The following is a 25000-nucleotide window of genomic DNA, read 5'->3' as shown; positions in this document are numbered from 1 at the left end:
TTGCTCAGATTGCTTTACGCGTATTTTAGCGGACCCTTACTCATCAGGGGCGGATCTAGCATTTTTTGAAAGTGGGGGCCGAACAAGAATACTAATCAGCGCGCGTTAGAGTGCCTCGGTAGCGCCTTGAAAATTTGGGTACTCTTACATGCAATCTGGTGCAATCTGGAAAGTAAAATATCAGGATTTCATGTTGAATAAAATTATAAGTTGTGGTTATAATGATGCATGGTTTGTGACTCTTCGCTCCAAAGTCACAACAGCCTTGGAAGAAACGAATGAAGTTTCTGTATACCACAAGTGCGCAGGATGGTGATCTTTACGTCTGCTTTCTTAGCCATTTTCTGAATCTTTTCATGCACTGAATGCGCAAACACTTTTTTTGCATCCTTGCGTATATCTGCCAGCTGATCTTTCACCACGTTCATATGCCTGTATGCCTCAATAATATCCAATGTCGAACCCTGTAACGAACGGCTAAGTCCTACCCTGAATCCAAAAAGATGCTTGGCAGTGTAAAAGGCAGCAATGAACACAGGGTTCTTGATTTGATGGAACAGCACATAAGCACGTACAAGTCACAATGTTATTCTCATAGACCCTATGCAAAAATAGCTGCCGTTAAATTATTCTTTTGTTCATATTCAAAATAGGCCAACTAACCTCGTTTTTGAGACAAAAACTCTAAAGAATTTGTTATCCCGAACAAGGTTAGTTGGGCTATTTTGAATATGAACAAAAGAATAATTTAAAGACAGCCATTTTTGCATAGGGTCTATTGTACCTAACCAAAATATATATAATTATGTATACAGACATTAAGATTTTACGTTGTTACAGTCTCTGTAAAATAGGTTGACTGTAAACAAGTAATTCTCATCCAGTCTTCTTCGTCATTTCAAAAGGATAACATTAACGCCGGTAACGTTGAAAGCTTTTTCGCACAACTTTGGTCATACTATTAGCGAAAAATCATGCTTTAGCCAAAAAAATCAAAAGATCCAACAGACTGCTTACAAAATTATAAAATTATTGTATATTTTGACAAAAAAATAAATCTCCGACGAACTGAAAGGGGGGGCCGCGGCCCCCTCGGCCCCCCCCCCCCCCCTCCCCCCCTAAATCCGCCCCTGCTCATTATACTATTTTCTGAAAGGTTTGGCCTTCATTTTATTGTGTTGTAGCACATGAACATTGTGAAGATAACGAAGCAGCTACCGAAGGGGTAGGCGCTGGGCAAGATCGAAATCCGGCTGGTATTTTTTTACAGTTCACAAGTCACAGTTCACAGGTCACAGGTTAGTCACCCTAACCCTAACCAATACAGATAGTATCCTAAACATTAAAAACTGTTGTTTAGGCCTAATTAGGCCCAAGGTTAGCTTTTATGCATGTGTTTAGGGTTAGGGCTATTTGCCACGTTCAACAAGTAAGATCTTACCTATCAACTTTGGTTTCGTCAATCCAAGACTTTTCATGATTTGTACAAACTCTTCCTTTGATTTGGTTAACCTTGGATTATACTTCAGTTCCTCGCCAACAGTTGTGACATCCAGTCCTTAAATTCAATGATAAATACTCTTGATAAACAACTCGTAAAATGTCATCCTTATTTAAGACTACCGTTTCAATACAGGAACAGCTTTCCCGGCCAATCAAAGCAGTAAGTGTAAGTCCACGGGACGAAACCTTTAAAAGTACAAGTGGTGGATCAACAGGCGAAAAAAACCCAAACGTCTGCCTTGGCATCTGCTTAGGAACAACTCGCTTGCGCAATAGACGATAATTTAAACGAAAAACACAACCTTGCACCGTTTGTCGAAAGCCATCTCAATAATAAGTAAACTCCATTTGCGTGAGATGTATCAGAAGACATATTACGAACTGCCCTGACTGCAGTTCAGAAATTATAAGAATTCCTTAGTAAGATCTGAGGCAGTGCGCTTGCCTTGAGATCAGGAGATCCCGGGATCAACACCCGCTCTGACCTCTCGTTGAAATTTGATCCTGGTAACCCCTGGTTGAAATTTTCAGCTGCAGTTGTAAACAGCCAACTGGCCCCTGTTGTTCAAACGATGGATAGTGATATCGGTCGGATAAATCACTACCCACTGGATAACTCATTTGGTTTTGCTACTTTTTATCCGCAGGATAGAGATTTATCCGGTGGACAGCGCTATCCAACAACTGGGGCCAGGTTTGCCTCCGGCCAGTTGGGATTCTTAACAGTTGTTGCTGTTCTGTTCTGTAGTCTCGTTGATTATGTTTCAAAAGCCCCAATGTTGAGTGGTCAATTATGTTTATACGTAACTTGCACCATCTGCTGCGCCCAACTAGCCTGCTAGTCACTAGACTGCAAAACAGTCGTATTTTTTGCGAACGCAAGCGACGCGGTAAATATTCAAACAAAAGGTCTGGAGCGAGTGTATAAACGGCGAGGGAGAATGGGGAAGGCTCGCGCGCTTCACACGCGAGGATCACGCTTACGGCGCTTCGTGCCTTCCGAAAAATGGAAGAAAACGACTGTTTTGCAGTGTAACTAGTCACAATGAGATTAGAGTTTTACAAACCATGATAATCATGTGCTGGATACAGCATGTAGTCTTCAGGAAGAGAAAGGATCTTGTTTCTTACTGAGTCATACAGAGTTTCAGGATTTCCTGAATAAAAGAAGAGAAATGAAAGGTGAACCAGCTTGGTCCCAGGCTTCTCAAGCCGAATTCGGTAATACTGCTTTTTCTTCATCAAAGAGGATAAAGCTACACTCATTACCTTCCTGAAAGTCTGTTCGCCCACATGCCCTTATAAGGAGAGCATCACCAGTAAAAGCTACTCTGTTGGCATGATCCACATAAGTCACACAACCTGGAAATCGAAAAAAGATACAACTTATTACAGTGCAACGCGCCTTACCGTGCCACCCAAAAAAATTTCACATTTGACAACCTACGTATAAATACGGCAACTCAACAACCCATGCAACGGTGTTCAAATTACAACATTATGAACTTTGCAGGGAGGCGTTACTGTCAATGAAATTCAAACACCCTGATTGGCAGATAATTTGCAAAAAAGTTTGTTAGATGGCCACGGTAAGGTGTGTCACACTGTAATGATTATTTCAATCAACTTCAAGATGTACTTGGCCTGGGAAAAGCACGACATAATGGCATAAGCGACTCCTGTACTCTCTCTACATCAACTCAAAAACTAATTCGCCTTTAACCCAATGACTCTAAGGAGTGAGACTAGAGAACACAGTGGAAAACCTTTCTGAGTGGATTAGACAACCAAAAACCTTAGCCAACATTTGGGTTGAGTCCTGGACCTGAAGCTGCTTTCAACCCATCTAGAGCTAAGGTTTGATTGACAAGAAAACAGAATAAAATCTACACAATGTCGAAAAAGCAAAAAGGTCATACCATTCGTATGTCCAGGAGTTGAACGAACTTCAAGGGCCTAGGGAAAAAAGTTTTGAATTACTAAGGCTGTGGATGCAGATTTCTTGTGCCAGTAAAAACAAAAGAGGTAGAACAAAGAAAGTAGGAGGATTTTTGTGATGATGAAAAAACTAGTTGAAGACCTTCAGACACGCTGTCACTGCAAGTTGTGGAATTAAAAAAAACTTAAGAAAACCTGAAAAGTGGTCCTTACTTGCAGTGTTGTGCCGTGCATGTAGCCTTTACTGGTAATTCACTGAGAATAACATAAATTTTTCTTCTTGTCCTTCCAATAATTAAAATAATAATAATAATAATAATAATAATAATAATAATAATAACAACAATAAAATGGCTAAAATGAGGTAGAAGTCTATCCTACTTGATGGAGAGTGTCTTTCTTAGGATGCGAGATGTTCCTAGCAGTGCAATCTTCTGTAGTTCACTAATTTTGATGTTACCCGGGATTTGTTTGGTGTATTTCTCCAAGCCCTTTTTTATCAGTCCCAGCGCTCCAATCACAACTGGGATCGTTAGAATAAAAATAATAATAATAATAATAATAATAATAATAATAATAATAATAATAATAATAATAATAATAATAATAATAATATCTGAAACGAGTATCTGTTAATATATGGTCCAGTAATATATCAATCCTGAGGAAAGTACACGCAACCAAGACATTCGCTCTACCAGCTCTTCAGTACCACATGTGGACATGCGACTGGACAATAAATAAACTGAAGGACATTGACAGGCATACAAGAGAGATAATCAGAGAAGAAGAAGGAATGCATCACCACGAATTCATCAAACTGCTATAGCTACCAGAAGAACTTGGAGGCAGTGGCATGAAAAGTGTAGAAGACACTTACAAATTAACAACAATCAAAATGGCTAACTACCTCAGTAACAGTGAAGATAAAAGGTTCAAACATGCAAGAACACTTGAAATGAATAAATTAACACAGGACAGATGATCGATCTTCAAACAAGCCGTCAAGTACGCCAAGGAATACAACATCACATGCAGCTTTGATGATGCAGGCACTACAATAACTATGAGTAATGTCTCATCATCTACAAACAAGACTAAAGAGATAACCACACCATCACCAAAAGCAATCAAGGAACTGCTAAGAACAAAGATGGTTGAGAGATATACTACAGATGCAGAACAGCAGTCCTGCCTGGGAGCCTACACCACCAAACAACTCCAAGATAAACAAATGCCACTTGCAGCCAATCAGATCCTAAAGAAATGGAAAAATATCCCCAACATCGTACATGTATAAACTATACAGCGTAAACAAGAGCTTAAGAGCATATACCAACAACTCCTACCAACCATTCATCCTATCAGCAAAATAAAGAACAATAATAAAAAAAATTGAAGATAATACAGACACCAAATGCATGTGTGGCAACACTACAGGGTCAACCAGTCATGTGATGTGTCCCAAAGATTGCACAAAGTCTCTATAAAGCAAGACATGACAGATGGTTAACACCTATCTATCACTGCCTACTGTTTAAAGTATAATTTCAGGAGAGCAAGAAGGAAAAACCAAGGAATCAACAAAGGCCACCCTCTGCAGTAAGGGAGAATGAAAACATGAAAATTCTTTGGGATGTACCCTTTCAACTTCACAAGGCACCAGAAAATGGGGCTAGTAGTAGTAGCAGTAGCAGTAGCAGTAGCAGTAGCAGTAGCAGTAGCAGTAGCAGCAGTAGTAGTAGTAGTAGTAGTAGTAGTAGTAGTAGTAGTAGTAGTAGTAGTAGTAGTAGTAGTAGTACTACTACTACTACTACTACTGCTACTACTACTACTGGATTCTGCATCAAGCCTGTTTGCTAGGAACATCCAGAATCCTGAAGAAGATGCTGGATACCTCAGGTCACAGGATGTGATTTGCTGTCCAGTGTAAGATAAAGGTGTATCTACGTAGACTGTGAAATATATTGATGATGATGATGGTGATGATGATGATGATAATAATAACTTATTATTAAATATTATAGGTGTGGTGAGGTACAGTGTGGGAATTTTGGATTGGAGTGATTGGGAACTGAGGGGATGGGTTTGAAGACGAGGAAGAGGTTGACGATGTTTAGGGCATTCCACAAGAAGGGGAGAGTAGTGAGATTGTACATGAAGAGGAAGGATGGCAGGAGGGAATTTATCAGTGTGTATGATTGCGTGAAGGAGGAGGAGGAGGAGGAGGAAGAGGAGGAATGTGGTCTGTTTGGATATGCCAAGGTAAGTGGATGTTGAAGGTTGTTGGAGAGATGTAGCAGGTCAGAGAAATGGAGAATGAGTACAGGAAGTTCCTGGAAAAAGCATAGTCTTGAGTACAATCATGTAGACATATTGGGAGAGGAGGTTGCATGGGAAATTTATGAGGGATGTCAGTAAAGTGGCTGACGAGAGGTCGTGGCAGTGGTCCAGAGCTGGGTATTTGGGGAAGAGCATGGAGGGGTCTGTTTTTGTGGTACTCAAGAGCAGGCTTTGCAAACATGTTAAGGTTTTTTCAAGCACAATTGGGAAGGAAGATGTACATCCAAATTTTAGAGTATGTGGCAAGGAGGTGGAGTCAGTTGGGCATTTTGTGACTTGGTTGCACTGGTTTGGTGCAAAGGAGGATGGGTTTGAGGGTGTACTGGAAGCTTTGTTGGAAGTATGGGGTGAAATGTGCTGATGTGTGGTATAAGCCATAGGAGGTTCAGGATTAGGTGAGGGTGTCAGAGGATGGGAATTGGAGATCTGGTGGGATAGAAGCGTCTATAAGACAACACAGAAGATGGAAAATAATCATCCCAGTATTACTGTGCTGTGAAGTATAGGAGTGAACGTTTGTCAATTTCTTGGCACCTTGGGATAGGAACATGTTGACTGAAGAGGATGAGAAAATCACCAACTACCGGTACTCTCCTTTAGCAAAGGAAATCAGAAAGATGCATCAGGTGTCAATGAAGATCGTGTCATTGTAAAAATGTAAATGTAAATGCTTTGTTTATAGTGGAAGTGCACTTAGCTCACAAGCTAGTTTACAGGCACTCCACTTTTTTAACAATGTGAAACAAACAATTCAAACTTAACAGAAACATGATTAAGAACCCCAACTGGCTGGAGGCAACCAGTTTGCTATTTACAAAGCGTGGTAAAGTTGAATCCAGGACAACTGGAAACAAAATTAATCCAAACCAGAGGTCAGAATGGGATTTGAACCCGGAGCAGCCGCATGCAAACCCAACGCCCTAACCCTTGGACCATGCTGCCATTGTTGGTTGGTTGTTTGTGTGTGATATCTGGCTGGTTGGAGGGTTTTTGGCATCTGCAGTTATCGGGACCACCCTAATCCTACAGAAGATGCTTATAAGTCTCTTAGCCACAGGTCCGGGGCCAAAGCTAAGCAGTGCAGTCTATGCCTGCAGATTGAATACCATCTCCTTGCAGGAAATGTTCTGTCCACAGAAGGTCAAGAAAAAAATAATAATAATAGTAATAATAATAATAATAATTTATGATGAATTATTAATTATTTCTTAATTTATAATTATTAATAACTAATAATTAATTAACTAACAGTTGATAAGTAATAACAATAAGTATGATCATCATTATCATTATCATTGTCATGAATGCCATTATCACTGCCCTTTTCAAACTTTCCCTTAAATCTTTCTTCTATCATGACTTTGTGCCTAGGAGGGCATTTGCAGGTACCACTTCTACCCTTAAGTACCATTACCATTTTATCATACTGTAATAATTATAATAGCAACATGAAAATGCCACTTTGTCACTATTGGCAACAAAGTTTTCTTTTAGTTTTTTGCAAACCTGATCTCCAAAGTCAATTGTATCTCCGTCATTGATTAAGACATCAGCTTTAGCACCACTTATCCTTGCAATCACACTTTTGCAGTTGGTGAGATTCTTAAGAATTCCAGTACCTGTGACATGGTCAGCATGTACGTGTGTGTTCACTGTAGAAATGAATGAAATTATTATCATCCATCTACTGCAGAAAAAAAGTTGTGTCGAAACTGTCCAGGAATAAAATTAGCAAGAATGGCTTCATCTTCCCAAAGAAAACTGAAAATGTAATTATTGTGTATGCTGTAGTTCAATTTTGACCTCTGGTTTAAGTTTTTTTGAACCAGTCCAGAATTTTTGAACCGGTCCATAATTTTTCCAAACCAGTTTATTATTATTTTTATAACACCACCCATTCCAACATAGTTGGACATCTTTCTGTAATTAAGTGGAACTCTTTATGGAGTATTAAATAAAATAAAGTAGATAAGTCATGAGATTATTATCAATGGTAGATTGTTGTCTCTGGTGCTGTCAAAGACCAACAAATAATTTTAGTGATTAGGGTCAAATGCTCAGCTTTGTGATTTGGCTTAAGCACTTATTTTCAATGGTTTGCTTTCATGTAAGGATACAGTCTGGGACACTGCCCAAGGTTTAAGCTTTCAACATGAATATAGTGATTATAGGGTTATGCACTGTCTTACAGTATTTGAAACAGTTATGATTCCAGAAGGTGTATGACAACTGCAGACCACATACTCCAGACTGTCTACAAATAGTGCTGATAAACAGTATTTAAGTCCAAGCACCCATCTGATTTGCACTGATAAACAGTATTTAAGTCTAAGCACCCAAACTGTCAGTTTGGATTAATTAGTCAGCAGTTTGCAAGTGTCCGACACTGCATGGGATTGGCACACATAGTTGGAGTAACTTACTTGACGTTGTTTTGGTCATGATCATTGGGTTAAGAATATTGGCTCATGGTTATTGGAAGTAATTAATTAATAATTAGCATTCTTTCACAAGTAGGGTAAAGGAGTTACCAATAGATTGTAAAGAAGCTCTGGTGCTGTGTCCGGAGGAAAGTGAAATAAAGAAAAGGGTTTATCAAGTGAGCTGATATGGTAAATTGACCACTGTAAAGAAATTTAAAAGCTGACATTTTGAGCATTAGTCCTTCCTCAGAGCTAATCCCTTTTCAGTCTTTCTCATAGTAGGACTGGTTCAAAACTTCTGCACTGGTTCAAAAAAATTAAACCAGAGGTCAAAACTGAACTACAACATGTACACATGACCATCCTCCAGAAACCCTTAAGTTAATTTTTCCATTTCTTGTCATTGGTTTTGAAAGGACGAAAAGGAAATTTTAGAAAAAGTATGAAAGGCATGAGCAGGGCATGGATGTTTGCTATAATCAAACCTTATTATATTTTTTTGACCTTGCCATTGTTCAATATTACTAGCATGCTGAAAACAACATCTGAGCAATGAAGTTTGACCCAGGGTCTGGATGAGTAATGTCAAATACAATCATTAAATGGCAAAAATGGGCAAGCATATCACTGTGGTCAACATTTCCCTAACCCCATTTTGAAGAACTTTGACAATAAGGACCTCTGGAATAATTCACTTATCGGTAATTACCACCTCTACTCATAGACTTCTTAATTATTGAACACTTCTTTTTATCACAAAATCTATTTCCAAGAAAGTACTCAAGGACCAGCACAGCATTATCCAATGTCAACTCACTTGCATAAATAAGATTGAGGTCCAGCTCCTTTGCTAACTGTGCATCCCTCCCAGCCTGTTCAGGAAGCCAAGAAGACAAATTTTTCATGTCCGAGTAGTATTCATTTATCAGCAACCCTAAAACCTGGAATCTGGAATCCGGATTCACAGGTCATTGTTTTACCAATACAGTGAGTAAAAACTATCCTAAACATTCATAAAAGCTAACCTTAGGCCTAAAAACGTTTGTTTAGGCCTAATTAGGCCTAAGGTTAGCTTTTATGAATGTTTAGGATAGCTTCTACTCTCTGTATTGGTAAAACAATGACCTGTGATTCCAGATTCCGGATTCCGGATTCCTGGTTTTTAAGGGTTGCCCTTCTTTTATCACTGAGGAGCTTAACTGCTGAATACCCTAGAATAACATCTATAATAATAAATTACTGTATTCTGACTCATCCTTCAAAGAATACCCCCAAAATGCTAACAAAGGTGGTCTACGGGGTAATTGCCCAAAGTCAGTTTTTCAATCTGTACTGATTTGACAATAACATCATACAATCGATGACTTAAATTTATAGATTTCTGATCACTGCATGATTACATCACAAAAACGTTTTCGCAACCAGTTACTCCCATTAAATATCTACTACTACAGCCATCAACAAATTTTTTGGAAATCACGGTCAAATGTTGTTGGATTATACTAAATATTCCAGACCTGGAAGTAACTGGAAACTTAGAGAGTTTAGAGTTTCTGGCCATTCCCTTAGATCCATCAAGGGAGCATTAAATGGTGCTTCCTTCGTATTAAAAATACTTTTAAATCTAAATGTTCTAAACTTAACCCCATGCATTGCATTTTGTACAAAAGCGATATTTCTCGTTATATCACCAATTTGTTATTAATATGCCAACCAGAAGCTAATTGGCTGTTGAAATCGAACAATAACTTCTTTTGTTCTGTGGCTGGCAAATTTCAATATCAAATGAATGTGACGTCAATGTTTGTACACAAGAAACATCGCACTATGGGATTCTGTCATGATTGTCCAAAGTGAGTTTTTCTGTACTGATTTGACAATTATAGTAACATTCAATAGAAGTCTAAATTTATAGATTCTCGCTCACTGCATGATTACAGTGTATATCACAAAAGCATTTCTGCAACCAAACGACAAACAAACCTGTGTATCCACTGGATCAATAATAACAGCAGCTCTGGTTTTGGGACATCCCAACAAATAAGTATATGTATAGGACTCCAAGTCAAATAACTAATAATTTAAGTAAAACAGGGAAAACAATATTAGTAAATGGTTATTAAAAATCATCATGAAGGCAGTGTGGCCCAGTGGTTAGGGTGCTTGTCTTGAGATCCGGAGATCATGGGTTCAAGACCCACTGTGACCACTCTTTGAATTTGTTCCTGGTAACTCCCTGGTTCAACTTCCCAGCTGCACTTGTAAATAGCCAAATGGCTTGCCTCCGGCCAGTTGGGATTCTTAACAGCTGTTGTTGTTGTTGTATTTCGTTGTTTTGTTAACTGAAAAGCCACTATCGGGAGCAGTAAATTACATATGTATTCATGATTGTATCAAAAGGTGGATAGATCCAAGAAATCACTAACCAAAGGATGAGCTCTATTAAATACATTGTAAAACAACTATCTAGTGGATTTCAAATAATAATTACTTATGATGAATGAAATATTTATCATTAATAAAAAAATATAGAAATAATTTGACCATATTCATGAAATTGGTTTGTAGAAATCTTGTAAACAAATTGACCCAAACTAAACACCTAAATGAAACCCTGCGAATCTATCCTATTGTCAATTTTCACCAAGGTTGTTGTGCGCAGAAATCACCCCAAAAGACATAGGGACGTGAAGATTCCCACGAGTATTTACAGAGAGTTAAAAAAAAAAAATACGACTAAGCTTTCATCTACAGAATTTATTTAATATGATGATGATATCTTACCTGCCGAAATATAAATCTAGCTTTACTGCTAGCCATGGGGACAAAAATTAAACTGCGTTAAAACTTCTCGTGAGTACTGCACTAACTGTAGTCAATACCACATCCTCATTTCATCACCATCACGGGTCTCCAGTCCTCTTTTATTTCCGGTTCACAATGCACTGCTAGAGGGTTATGGGAAGAAAACCATGTTCCAAGATGGCGGCAGTCTTGGGTTTGTTCACCGTTTGTTCATTATTGCCTTCATTTCTAGTCTCAACGTTAGCACAGAGCAATGGAACACTATTTTCTCCCTCCTCGTCCTCAGGTAAGGTCTTAGTTTAGAGCTAAATTAGTTTTAAGATGGTTTTTGCATACGTCTTGACTACTGCACGTGCCCTGGGGAGAGGGCAAATGAAAATGGTTAGCTTTCAGTTATTGTTGTGTATGCGTACAGTTATTACTGTCAAATTCCGATAACGTTGGGCGTTTGGTATTCGGTTTTCGGCGTTCTACAAAACTGCACGTCTTCATTTTGAACAACCTTTAGCGATGTGACGTTGTTGTCTGCCCTTATTCCGTTTTCGTGAGATATCTCACGTGTGACCTGAAGTGACCCTCTGAGTGTAAAAGCATAACATTCACAATATTATTGTTTACCAAACCTGTATTGACGTCATCAATGTACAAACCCGAAGCTAATTAATAGACCTCTTTCATAATGGCGGCCAAAGCCCTTCTAACCTCCCTACGATTAGCAAATTTCAAAGGAATTTTCGTTTCCAAATGAGGGCAGTAGGTTTAATTAATATAAACACAAAATAATGTAAGTAAAAGAGGGCAATATTTATGAAAGTATTTTTGCAGAATTAAAGAGCTCTTTTTCATGTTATGTCATGTTATGTCAGTGCCACCATGTTGGTGGACAAAAACAAAAGATCTCTGATTAGCTGAGGATCTTCTCTTCATCCACCAGCAACTGTACAATGTACATTGCTGCATTATCTGTGTCTCTCAAGATTGGTTGCACTCCACCTACACTTCCATTTCCGAGGCTCTCAGCCCTGAAAGGCCAAAAATAAGGAAAATTGGTTTGCCTTTACTCTTTACACAGGGGACTGAGTGGGGTTCTGGGTCTACTGTCAGAATGTTAGACGATCAATAATTCATCGATTGCGCAGTTCTTTTTATAGCACCAGACTCGAGCTCGCTCACTCAGGGGTTTCAAATTGGCAGCTGGTTTGAGTAGAGGAACTGACTCTCATCTGTTGTCATAATAATCAGTTAAAAATGAAAGTCCCGGCATGGATTGAAATTAGAGTCCTTAAGGCCCGTTTTAAACGTCGAACTTTAGATGTGCTGAATCTAATGCAAATGAGTGAAAACAATTGATTTTTCTCATTTGCATTAGATTTGGCACATGTAAAGTTCAACGTTTGAAACAGGGCTAAGGGCTGAATTGCATGCTACGCAAGCAAAGGAGCAGGCAGCATGCACAAACCCAGCAGCATTTTGACTGCTGGAAGCCGTTGTTGGTACAAACGACACTGCTTATGTTGCTTGTGCCTTTCTAATGCTTGTGTCGTGCAATAACAATAATAATAGTAATAATCGTTTTCGCTTACTCACGCAACTGCAGAGAGATAATTTATACTCAAAACTGATTGATTTCGCTTAACACATTAGTTCCTAGTACATACCAGAAATTTACGCTTCGATTATTCTTGCGCTACGCGAATCGCATCGTGCGTGACGTGAATCGTGTCACGCAGGAAACGCGACACGAGGTGGTAACTGTATTTGAGCGGTACTGTATTATTACTGTACATGGATTATGTAAACCAGCCTTAAAGACGGTACCTACTGTTTTGATTGCGCACATGTTCTGCGCATCTCGAGATACTTCGGTTTCCTATTGGTGATGCTTACTAATACAATGATATTTTTGCGTGGTTTAAAATTACTCTTGGTATCCAAAAAGAAAACTGGAGGTAACCATGCATTTTTGAGAGATAACGAAGCTTCAATTTGTGAAAGAACGGCATACAATGCTTTGTATTTTAAGCTTAATTTTTACAACTATTATTCATCAATTATCTTTGAAAAATGCGAAGGTACCCCCAATTTTCTTTCTGGATTTCAAAAACACTTGTTATAAAGATGCACATTATAAAGATGTAGGAGGCAGTGTGGACCAGTGGTTAGGGCGCTTGCCTTGAGATCCGGAGATCCCGGGTTCAAGACCAGCTCTCACCGTTGGGTGAATTTGATCCTGGTAGTCCCTGGTTCAACTTCCCAGCTGCACTTGTAAATAGCCAACTGGTTTGCCTCCGCCCAGTTGGGATTCTTAATAGTTGTTGTTATTCTGTTCCATCGTTTCATTGTGTTTCATTGGCCCTGGAAAGCCCCTATGGAGAGCGGTCAATTCAGTATGTATTGTATTATTGTATTACATTTCCTCCATAATCATAAACCGAGGCAAAAATATCTTTGAATTAGTACATGGAACCGTCCTTAAGTTAACAATGAAAGGGGCTATCAAGGTCAGACTATTGTGACTTTCATTGTTCTGAATTTTAAGTTGAAGGTTGCACCTGTGATCTTACTGGAAATGGGTGTGATGTGAACTGCTGCTGTGATGTTGATTGTTCTGCTGAAGACCAGGAGGCCTTCACAGAATGCAAAGATGAAGACTTAAAGTATGGATTTTACTCGACCTTCAGTTTTCATGTCTTGTCAAATATAATTTTACCTTGTAGTACTAATAATACCTAAATCATGATTTCTAATAGGGGAAAAAATATATTGAGGCTGCCAGTGGAATCCATTGAATTTACTAATAATAATAAACAATAATTGTCATTCCATGAGCACACGTTGGATGTGAGATGGTGAATAGCCAACAAAGCATGTAGTGCCGAGTTGGCTATTACCATTCTCATATCCAACAAGCGCGAATGGAATAATAATAAATTATTGAACATTTTATTAAATTTTTATTAAATTCCAAACGCTTGGACACTTGGAAATTAAAGCCAAGTAACATTTGATGCAGTCAGTTTCCATATTAGGTCATAAGGTATATGAGCTGTTAACTGAGATTGAGTGAACCAATCAGAAGGCTAGAAATGCAATATCTGAGATCGAAAAAAAAATTATTATACAATAATAATAATTATTTTTTCATTTGTCTACTTGTACGTAACTATAATAATTTACATGAGTGTATGATGTATATATATGTTTATTGATACATAGTTATGCATCTGGCTTGATTGTCCACATACGTATCTGGAACTGAAAGCTTTTAAAGTATGGACGGGTAGATTACAGTGTCCCTTAGACTAAACCCTGTAATAATCTGTTGTTTAATTAGTAAAGTACTCTGTAACGAATAGATTAATCCTGATTCTGCTATGCATCTCAACTGGTCTACACTGACAGTATGTCATGTTCTTACATGTACTCTCAGCAACGTAAAGCTCCAAATCTTTGAAGCCAGTAATTAAAAATAAACGATCTCTTTTTGAAATTATTTGGGACAGTAACTTTAGGGGTAATTTTTATCCAGAACATGGAATGAACATAATTATTTGTGCCTACTTGTGTTATTTTGGTATGACAGACATTTCTTGTGTGTGTGTTATTGTGTGTGCATTTAAAGACAGCATGAGCAAGAGATTTTTTAACGTTTTCTTGAAACAGAAGGCATTGTTTGATAATTTATTCATATTGACATCTGTTGCAGCCGCGATGACCGTGTCTGTGTGTCTAGTGCACTGCTCTTTGCGTACAGACGGGACACTCAATTCAGAACAGAGACCACTGGAACAGGACTATTTTGCATAATCAGAGATAACTGTAAGCATGCAGGAACTTTGTCTGGATTTAAGTTTCAATGGGTGACTTACATGTAAGGTGGCTCAAACCAGTTTCAACACTTGAAGAAACATTCTTATTAGAAGGATTGACGCTACAACACTTTTTATTATCACTTAACAGCAATGTTTTGGTACCATATAACACACCAATTATTGCTGAAAAAGATTCGGTCATTTTTGTGTCGTAAAAGGTTACCATGGCAACAGGAGAGCCTTGCAAAAACACCCCATATTTTGGCTTTAGCTGCTCATATCTCAAAAACTAACCCAGTGACCCCCATTTTTTTATTTTTGAAATATAAGCAGCATGCCAAAATAAAACTTTCCGCAAAGGTTAAAAAAATTCTGTGGATCACTTTTGTGCAATAAAAAATTAGGGTCACCAAGTTAGTTTTTCAGATATGGGCAACTAAAGCCGAAATATAGGGTGTTTTTGCAAGGCTTTCCTGTTGCCAGCCAAAAATAACTGCATCTTGTTCAGAAATAATTGATGTTTTACATGGTACCATAACATTGCTGTTACGTGTTAAAGTGTTGTAGTGTCAATCCTTCTAATAGCAAGCTCTCTTGAAAGTGTTAAACTGGTTAGAGCCACCTTAATTAAAATATGATCAGAAGGTACATGACTGTATGTATGGGCATCACGAAGAGCATAGGCTAGCCATTATAAAATAATAATTCCAAGGGGGGGGGGGGGACTTCGCATATGAAGGGGCAGCGATGCTCGTGGGTACATTGTAATTTTGAATGAAACCCCTAAAGGATAACAACAACCATATTTAAAACATGTTAAATAGATATTTGTATATTTCTTCATGTGAAACCCTAAACGAGACCTTCACAGCTACGTATATGCACTGCATGATGGCGTTTTGCCCAGAACACCCTAAGTGAGACCAAATCTGAAAATTACACCCCTAAGTGAGTCTCTCCTTGGAGAATAATTCTTTACAAATCCCTCGTGAACAAATATTGTATCTACAGCAGGGGGTAGGTTTAGCACTGTGGTGAGAGCACTTTCACCACTGTCGTCCGGGTTCAAGTCCTGACCACAATGTTATGATTGTGAGGATTGATTACTTGGTTGGCTGTACTCTGGTCTGAGATGTTTTTTTCTACAGTATATGCTCTGGTTTTCTTCTCTCACCAAAAACTAGCAATTATTTTGATTTAATGTGATTTGGTTTCATGTGATTATTTTATAATTTTCATGAATTTGATTCTGCACCACAGAAGTGAAAGTTGCACTCTTAGCTGATTCCAGCTGGCTGAAAGCTGTACTCCAAGGTCATACATGGACCTTATAGTTGCAGCCAGAAGTGCAGCCATACAACTAGTATGCTTTTGGTTGGACTTTGTTGAGCTGTGTTCTTTGCTGTACTTACAATGTCGCGAGCTAGTAATATTGTGTCATTATGGAAGGAGTCACCACAGAGTTTTTTGGTAGTGGCTGCTTGTACCACGGCATCGAATCTTGGTCTATGACGAAACCATACAATGATAGCATCTGATGATAAACCGGACGTAACATGCGGCCGTGTCTTGCCTTGTACAGAGACTGAGCAATGGCAGAGCAGCTACATAACAAGTGTGATACTGTCTCTTCCTCGTCTCTTTCTACGATATACCTTTGTTGTTAGCAATATACTATAGACAACATCTGGGATGCCCCTCCATATCTTACTGATATTACAACTTTCCTTATCCAAGTCTTTGTCTTGCCATTGGTTAGCAATGTACTTTCCTACCCAGGGTTGTTGCTTTACCTCTTCGTCAAACTTCTTTATTATTATTATTATTATTATTATTATTATTATTATTATTATTATTAGAATTAAATGACTAAATTTAGTCATTTAATTCTATACACCGCTCTACACAAATGTGTATTGAGCACTCTTTAGCAGTGTTTGCTACAGTTTCTTATTATTATTATATTATCACCACAGTGCCAAACCTGCTCCCCTAGATACAATATTTGTGGGGGTTCTGTAAAGGATGTGCAATGGCTTTCCTATTGCTCTTCGTGTTACCCATACACATTATAACACAAAGAATTTCTAATGGCAGTCTGAGTCACCTTCATGAGCTTTTAACGATTTTCATCAAGCAAGTAATGGACAACCACAACCTCACCAGACAACTCAGTTTTCCAGATGCTATCACCTGGGAGTTGACCACTAGTCAGGTTGGGATAGACTAAACCTCAGCCTACAAAGAGGTGCAGATGATGACCTCTAAGAGCCTGACTCTCTAAGGAGCACCGTTTATACCTTGACGCCTCCCATCTAAAGATTAACCAGGTCAAATAGGACTTAATTTCACTGAATGGACGAGAACCCACTTTTCCTTTAGTCAAGCTGTATGAGGAAGTTGATTCATGATCACAGACACACAACATTGGATTTAATACATATGTTACCTACAGCACTACTACCAACAAATTGTACTGGAAAGCTGGTTTACTAACTTAGAACAGACACCAATAAACCGATACCTACAACTTTCCACACCCTACAAACAACTCATCGACGACATCAACAGACAAACAACACAAAATGAAACACAAAATTCATACAGACCTTAGACCTATAGACGGATCAAAAGGCACCAATTGGTGTTTAGTCGCTGTTTAGTCTTCCCAGTCAATTACCTCTAAGCTCCTGAAGCTGACAGTCGATTACATCTAAGCTCAACTGACAGTCGACCAATAACATCACAAATAAGTTGACCAATGACTGACTGACTGGCAATGACGACTGGAGTTCTTACAGTATCTACTGACGTTACACAAATCACTTGACTCTGAAGAGGTCCACCCAGGTTTTCAAAACATCAGTCAGTGTCATATCAAACAGTCCTTCTCAGGACTACACTCACACGGTCAATCGTACTTTACTTAATTATGAGGGTAATAATATTACTTATCCTATTTCAGATGAATCACGTAACTTTTACAATGACGTTCAAACTGCCAGTACAGAAGAAGAATTCTCAAACTTAAAAAGTCAGGCAGCATCAGTGGTATATGATTACGTAGATGAAAAAGTGGACCAAGCATCCTCCTCTGTCTCATCGTATAAAGTAATTGACAAGTAGTGTTCTCTTAAACACAAGTTGTGGAGGATGTGAGAATTGGCATGTTTGTCTAAGAGAATTCCCATTTGCCATTTCCCTTGTGGCCTTATCACTCCCTCACATGTCCCCCACACATGTCCCCCACAAAACTAATGAAACAGCCTGCTATACAGCATAAGAGTCTCTCAAGATTTTGCAACTGACTCTGCAGCTTTTTATATAATTATACAGTAATGTACATTGTAACATACCTGCTGAAGGTTTGATTGCATGTTTTGGGGGTGTGCCATAAGGTGGGAACACTCGCCTCCCACTCCCTCACTTGGCATCACAAGTGGTTTTAAAGTTTGTTGGTTCTCTAACCTGGTCTGAGAGGTTTTTATCTGGGTACTCTGGTTTTCCCCTCTCCTGAAAATCAACCTACAATTTCATATGAGTTGATATGATCAGATATTTGTACTGTGTTGCTAATTAGTGCCACAGCTCTAGATACAGTTGACACTATTAAAAATAACTTTCATCATCATCATTATTATTATTATTATTATTATTATTATTATTATTATTATTATTATTATTATTATTATTATTATTATTATTATTATTATTATTATTATTACATGTATTATCACGTCCTTCCTTTCTCTTATTTGATTAATTTGAACACTTCAAGGTTGGGGATCCAGTGTTATTGATTTTTGACAGTGGTGCACGAGGATTTCTGTCTTTGCCAAAGCCCTTGTTTGGGAATGAATGCGATGACAACAATCCTGCAGGTATCTGTACTTGTTTTAAAATGAGCACACCTTTAACGTACAGCTGTACAGGAACTGAGAACATGTACTGTATACTTTGACAACCCTGTGTTTGTTCAGTAAATTTCATCTTTGACATGTTATATTCCAGGCTATCGTGAAGATGAGAGTACAGAATGTACAAGGACTATTACAGAACTTGCATCAGAGTGTGAGACCTCACCTGTTATAAACGCCAAGAGTAATTATCAAGGGTTTAAAGTGGCAAAGGTCTTTTCAAGCTCAGTAAGTTCATATAAAATTGGTCTATGCATGTTATTTCGGAGCACAAACTAAGATGGTTACATTAAAGTTAACTTAATCTTTCAGTGGTCTTTATGATGATACAGCTGTATTTAAGTCATGTGAATTGTGTTATTGCAATATGGTATTTCAATGCAAGTTTGGTAGTTGCTTGTTTTGAAGGCCCACCCTCAACCAACAGGCTTTTCACCCGTTTGTTTTTGTTATGGAAATTCACCTTGTTTATCAAAGCGATCTGATTGGATGAATTTCAGCTTTGGCAGAATTTTCATATATTAATTATGAAAATTGTTCCTCAGCATGCAATGCCTATAGGGTGAACGAGGGTGTTTAAGGAATGTTCTCAACTGGGAGTACATTTGTACATGTAGGCTTGTTTGGAGTTTCTGCCTTGTTTTTTAACAGAGAATTTATAATATTACTCATGATTCTAGAATGGAGTCAACTTTTACAGCCTTTTTTTCGATAACTTGACAGCTGACAGATAACGTTGATGTGGATGCATGTACATTGTAATTCTCCAAAATTTGTGTCCTCTGCATAATCACATATGTGTACACTGTACATATATGTGCATAAAATTTTTGGAAAAACAGTTGTTTACTATAAATTTGTACTAAAGGAAGATGACTATTTAATAAATACATTTTCAAAAGCATCCACAAAACCATTGTCATTTCATTCACAAGATCAGTTGGCGAGCAATGTCTAACCCCTAAGGGGTTCCACTCCTCTTTTGGCACTGAGCCTTGACACTTGTGTTGTTCTTACATGTATCTAGTGTACAAAAAGGAAATAAAGTAATATTGATATGAATCTGTGTTTGATGTGGGAAAACAGCATGCTTTGTTAAATTAGTTTTTGTATCAAAAATGCAAAGAAGGATCCTCACTTAATGGTTAATAATAATTAATATTAAAAGCAAAAGAATTTGCCAACCATTATCCATGCGTTTTCTGTGTTGGCAACTGCCCCTCATTCTGTTCAAGCTGCAATGATGTTGTTGTTGATCACATCATATTAATATCATATTAACATATATTAACATAACATATTAACATCATACATGTATTATCATGTTAATATGATGGATAGGCCCAATTATTAGTTTCATAAATAATTATTATTGTTGAAATTACAGCTCACAATCAAGCACATTTTCCACATGACCAATTTGTCATACTGCGACACAAATTTCGGCATAACTTTTTGTTTTCAGATGCACTCTATCAGAAGCCTTAATACCAATGTATAAATTAATTCCCTCCTCGCTAGCCTATTACCAATCCTCCATGAACCGTACAAACTTTTGTATTTCTATTTCTATTTCTTTATAATGTATACCTGTTACTGGTAACATCTTGACTCTCAAGAATTCTCATTTTTTAAATTTTATATTTCTACAGAGTCTGTCAGTTCTAAATACTTCTAGCTCAACCAATATTTCAAATTCTTCTGTCGGTTCCTCCGATCTTCTGAATGTGACAGTTGCTGAACCTCTATTATGTCAGACATCCTTAGGAATACCCAATACATGCCCCTTTGCTGTCCCACCAAATCCCACATATGATACACAGAACAATAGGTGTGACAACATTGCTTTGGAGGTGAGCTGAGGCTACAGTTTTCTTTTATTATGATCGTGTATGTGATCAAACATCAAACATGTGTCAGTTTACAGTGTCTATCTGAGGTTATTAATTTTTGTTCTTAAATTAGGTAGGATCTACTGTGATAAAGAGACTGCTCTCAGTCTGCCGAGTCCCTATAGATTAGTGCAAAATCTTGGCGCTGTTTATTTCGTTAAAGTTAGGTTTAATTTGCCAGATGTCAAGAATAATATAAATGTAAAAGAGCAGTTACGTTTATTGTGTCCGTGAATGCAGTCCTTCACGTTTTCCCTTTTCTTTTTAGCTTTTTTTTTTCTCTATTGAAGCAATACAATACATCATGTATTTTGTGCTGCTTAACCTACAGTATGTAAAGTAATAATATTATTGGTTTTCATAAATCATTAACTGTTTTCCCTCTTCTGTTTTTCTTCCATATTCAAGGTTTCATACAACGTTCAATACTCTAATAGCTCTACTGATATTGTAGCGGTGATGGTAGAATTTGTGCTGGGTAGTGTGACTTCAGAAAGAGGACTGGATCTGAGTCAGAAGGTGTCAGTGAGTTTCTCAAAGGTATGCCTGATTGCCCAGGTGTAAACATCACATACCAGTAACTGTTTGCCATTTACATCCAAGGGTTGACTTCCAGTGTTTATAAAAATCTGCCAACCTGCTGCTGTGTTCTTAAGCGAACGTTTATGTATGGCTGCGTGGCGTAAATATTGACCGTCTGTTATTAGCATAATTATATTACAGAATTCCAACGGTAGTATCAATTCTGAATTGATAAACGTAAACTCACCGCTGAAGGAAGATTGAAAAACTTGCATTTCGAGCATCAGCCTTTTGTCCAGGTAAAGGGTCAAAGGTATTGTCAAAAAAGTGCCAAGAAAGAAACAAAATTAAAAGAAGAAAAGCAAGCATTCTTCTATAAAGTTCTAGAGGAAAAATAGTCAGGTTTCGCCAGCCACTTTTGTTGGTCTTAGCAGGGATTTGAACCTTGAAGAGGCTTGTTCAGTGCTTTATTGCTTGGACGATAAGCTGTAGGCCCCGCCTCACAACCCTTCAATGTTCATAACCCTGTGGGACGTCAAAGAACCCACACACTATTCGCAAAGAGGTGGCATGGAGTTCTCAGTGTTGAGGTCTGTCCTCTGTGGTGTATCATGGTTTGGAGGGTACATACTAAATGCTCGGAGATACTAGCTACATCAAGATATTGAAGGTAAATAAAGATAATATGATGATGATAATGATGATGATGACGAATAGAGCCGGTGCTTAGTCACCAGATATACGTAAAGCTTGACCACAAAACTGAAGTCCTGAGTTTTCTTATATTCTTGTTTCTCGTTTCTTACTAGGCTGGTGCAACAGATGTAACATTCAGGAGATCAGGCAACCCTGGTTACATTGTTGGGGAACCTCTTGTGGCTGGAAGACTTGTCACAGTGGATGAGAAGTATCTTTTTACTCGGAAACAAACTAAGAATTTTTGTTTTTCATTTTCCTCTTTCCTTTGTTTTCATTTTTAAGGAGTATGAGTAAAGTACATTATTATATGGCTTGTGTTTGTAGCCGATATAACACGCGCTCTGATTGGTTAATTGTGACTGAATTGTAGGGCATTATTCTCCCGTAATGCCCACGGGCCGATTACGGGCTTGCAAAAACAAAGCAAAAGGTAATTAAAAAGCCATATAATAAACTACTTACTAACCGAGCTTGCTCGAGCCGTACTGATACTCGGTCGTTTTTGTACGGACCTCGCTACACTCGGTCCGTACTGCCACGACCTCGGGCCAATATTCCCCAGTACGGCCCTCGCGCTCGGTTAGGAAGAAGTTCATAATGATCACCTTACCTTTACCTAATTTCCATATTACCTAATTACTAGTTACATGTGCATGCAATTAAATCAGTATCATCATCATCATCATCTTGTCCTTTTCCCTCTGAGGGAAATAGGGCCTTTCGTGCTCTCCCTCTCCAAGCTTCTCGGTCCTTTGCACAACTACCGGCTTGTGCCCAACCTTTGAACCCAAGTTCACTTTTTTCTCTCTCTACCATTCTTCGCCATGTCTCCTTTGGCCTACCTCTCTCTAAATCAGTATAGTAGTATAATAATGTTTATTATTGTTTCAATTCATCATTTGTATTATTTCTGTATGATCTGACCAGCACATGAAATTCGGTTGCTCTGGACTGCATTGGGTTGTGATAAACATTTATTTTGGGGGCATGGGAAGTACATTTGTAATTCCATTTTGTAAGCCTTGGAAGTGGCCAGAGTCCGTGTTCTTGGTGCTGACCAAAGAAAAAGCGGGCTCTGAGGACGAGGTTGAATGGTAGATGGACTTGTAATTCATGAATGCTCCTTGACATTTTTTGTTAGAGACGCAATCTTTCTCAGCAGTGATCGAAACACTTGGCTTACCATTATCAGTCCATCAGTGGATGGATCCTGCAGTAACTCCTCTGAACGTACCTCGGTAACCTTCGGAGTTGACATGCGTACTGGCTGCACCATTAGGTAAAGTATGATGGTCGGCTTGCTCTCTTTCTTAAATCCTTAAGATGTTGCATGCTGAGCGATAAACAGTCAAACAGGCTAGGTTTCGGTTGAATAAAGTGTGGATGGGGGTATCTCCTCGAGAATGATTCTCACCCTCCAAAGTACTTTCAAGACTATTTTATTTATCCACGGGATAGTGAAGCGATGTCCACCCGTCGATGAACTGGAGCCTGGATAATAAGTAGGGAAGGACCCATTTTTCTACTTGTTTATACTCATATTGTTAACTCCACTCTCTGTCAATACAGCTGTAGCATTGCACGCATGAAACCTTGAGCGTCTGTGAGAAGATTTAGAATGCAGACCACACTTTGTTGTCTTCTACCTGTATACGCGAAATTGAAAAAATTGAAGTTAGTTTAGTTTAAGCTAAATCACCAAATTTGAGGAAAGTTTGGGCGACAACTCGAGCGTGCAAATGTAAACCTTTCATTCTTAATTTTCCTCTGAAACCGCTCCTACCAATTTACTTTTAGGGTTCTACCCTTGGTACATTGTACGACGTGAACGAGATGGAATAATTGCGAAAGCCTCATGATAGCGCAAAGCTATATACGTCGCCGTCGTAGATCGTAAATTCCATATAAACGTAGGGGTAACTGCGAAGTTCCGTACATAAGCCTAATATCCTTTTTCAGTCCTTGATGAGGCAACAAAGCGGTTTTGAGTGCTGTCAGAAAAGAATCAAAGTAATTAATTTGGCCAATCACGACAGATGTAGGCAAAGAAACGAGCCAATCATACCGCGATGCAAATGCTTGCAGCCTGCGCTAAGGGCGGGAAAACGCGTGCAACTAAGTCACCCTTGATTGGATGAAAACGTGGCGCAAGATTTTTTATTTAGCCACTCACCAAGTGCGTCACAGTGTCGAGAACAAGCAATCAAGAAATTACTTTCAGCGCTTGTTGATAGAATGCTCTTATGTTATGACCTTGATATTTATTTATGATTCTACCGAAAAAAAAAAACTTTTTTTCACTTCTTGGTGTTCAAGGATAAACTGTCTATGATTTTCAGTTTGCCTCTGGACTTGAGGGTTTCACAATGCCAGTTGATTCAAGAGGTTGCGTTCAATACAATACTGGGAGATCAGCCAACGTACGTTGCCTCCTTTGGTAACTCGGACGTGAACAGTGTGGGAGACTGGGTCAAGATTCTTAACTCGAGACCTGCAAATGAGGTAGCGTTTCTAGTGCGCAGAAAACAGTGGAAAGTGGAGTAAGAATACTTTATCTATAGGCGGTGGTGCATTTAGCTTGTGTTGTCATTTATGTGGAGACACAATCTACCGAGAGAGGGCAACTATGCAGTTGCCTGTTGATTCGCAAGACGGTCAAGTCTGAACCACAGAGGACAAACCCCAGCGGGAAGAGCCCGAATCCGTTCGCTGTCTTTGGGCTTTGGGCGGAATAATAATAAACTTCCGAGTATCAACTGTATTTATAGTCTCCCTCGCAGCCGTCTTTTGGATGTCACGCAACGTTTTGGGGGAACGTTGCGTGACATCCAAAAAAACGGCTGCGAGGGAGACTATTGTATTTAGCGCTGGGCGCTAATTAGGGGCACTAAAATCGCATATTGGTTTTTGAGCTAAGGGGAAACCCGGAGTACCAGGACAAAAACCTCTCGGAGCAGGAAAGAGAACCAACAAACTCAACCCGCATTTTGACGCAAAGTCTAGGAAATGACGCCGGACCACCTTTGTGGGAGGCGAGTGCTCTCACCCGGGCGGAAGACGAAACAACACGCTCTTATGTTCTTGCTACAACAATGACATTTTATTCATGCACAAACAGATATATGCTCATCAAATTGAAACAGTGT

General features: G+C 38.6%; 2 protein-coding genes across 3 annotated transcripts in view; one reads left to right on the top strand and one right to left on the bottom strand.

Moving 5' to 3' along the window:
• The window catches only part of LOC138022264 (persulfide dioxygenase ETHE1, mitochondrial-like), a 13838-nt gene extending 2688 nt beyond the window's left edge, over positions 1–11150 (bottom strand). Inside the window, exons 1-8 of the mRNA XM_068869357.1 lie at positions 10992–11150; positions 10191–10280; positions 9025–9079; positions 7291–7436; positions 3423–3459; positions 2773–2865; positions 2571–2660; positions 1442–1558 (exon numbers count right to left, since the gene is read on the bottom strand). Of these exons, the coding sequence (XP_068725458.1) occupies positions 1442–1558; positions 2571–2660; positions 2773–2865; positions 3423–3459; positions 7291–7436; positions 9025–9079; positions 10191–10280; positions 10992–11027 (664 nt within the window). The 5' untranslated portion in view covers positions 11028–11150. The remainder of the gene's footprint in view (positions 1–1441; positions 1559–2570; positions 2661–2772; positions 2866–3422; positions 3460–7290; positions 7437–9024; positions 9080–10190; positions 10281–10991) is intronic.
• Positions 11151–11156: 6 nt separating this feature from the next.
• LOC138022262 (tectonic-3-like) overlaps positions 11157–25000 on the top strand; it is a 36458-nt gene continuing 22614 nt past the window's right edge. For both annotated transcript variants that reach the window (XR_011126546.1, XM_068869355.1), the window contains exons 1-11: positions 11157–11298; positions 13552–13669; positions 14719–14831; positions 17790–17935; positions 18603–18705; positions 18836–18969; positions 20394–20594; positions 21042–21173; positions 21965–22062; positions 22996–23133; positions 24194–24356. Coding sequence is in view for 1 of the 2 variants with exons in the window: in XM_068869355.1 (XP_068725456.1) it covers positions 11166–11298; positions 13552–13669; positions 14719–14831; positions 17790–17935; positions 18603–18705; positions 18836–18969; positions 20394–20594; positions 21042–21173; positions 21965–22062; positions 22996–23133; positions 24194–24356 (1479 nt within the window). In the remaining variant the exon portion in view is untranslated. The remainder of the gene's footprint in view (positions 11299–13551; positions 13670–14718; positions 14832–17789; positions 17936–18602; positions 18706–18835; positions 18970–20393; positions 20595–21041; positions 21174–21964; positions 22063–22995; positions 23134–24193; positions 24357–25000) is intronic.

This window comes from Montipora capricornis, chromosome 10 (genome assembly GCF_036669925.1).
Source record: "Montipora capricornis isolate CH-2021 chromosome 10, ASM3666992v2, whole genome shotgun sequence".
Lineage (NCBI taxonomy): Eukaryota > Metazoa > Cnidaria > Anthozoa > Scleractinia > Acroporidae > Montipora > Montipora capricornis.
This window is presented reverse-complemented; position numbering and strand designations above follow the sequence as displayed.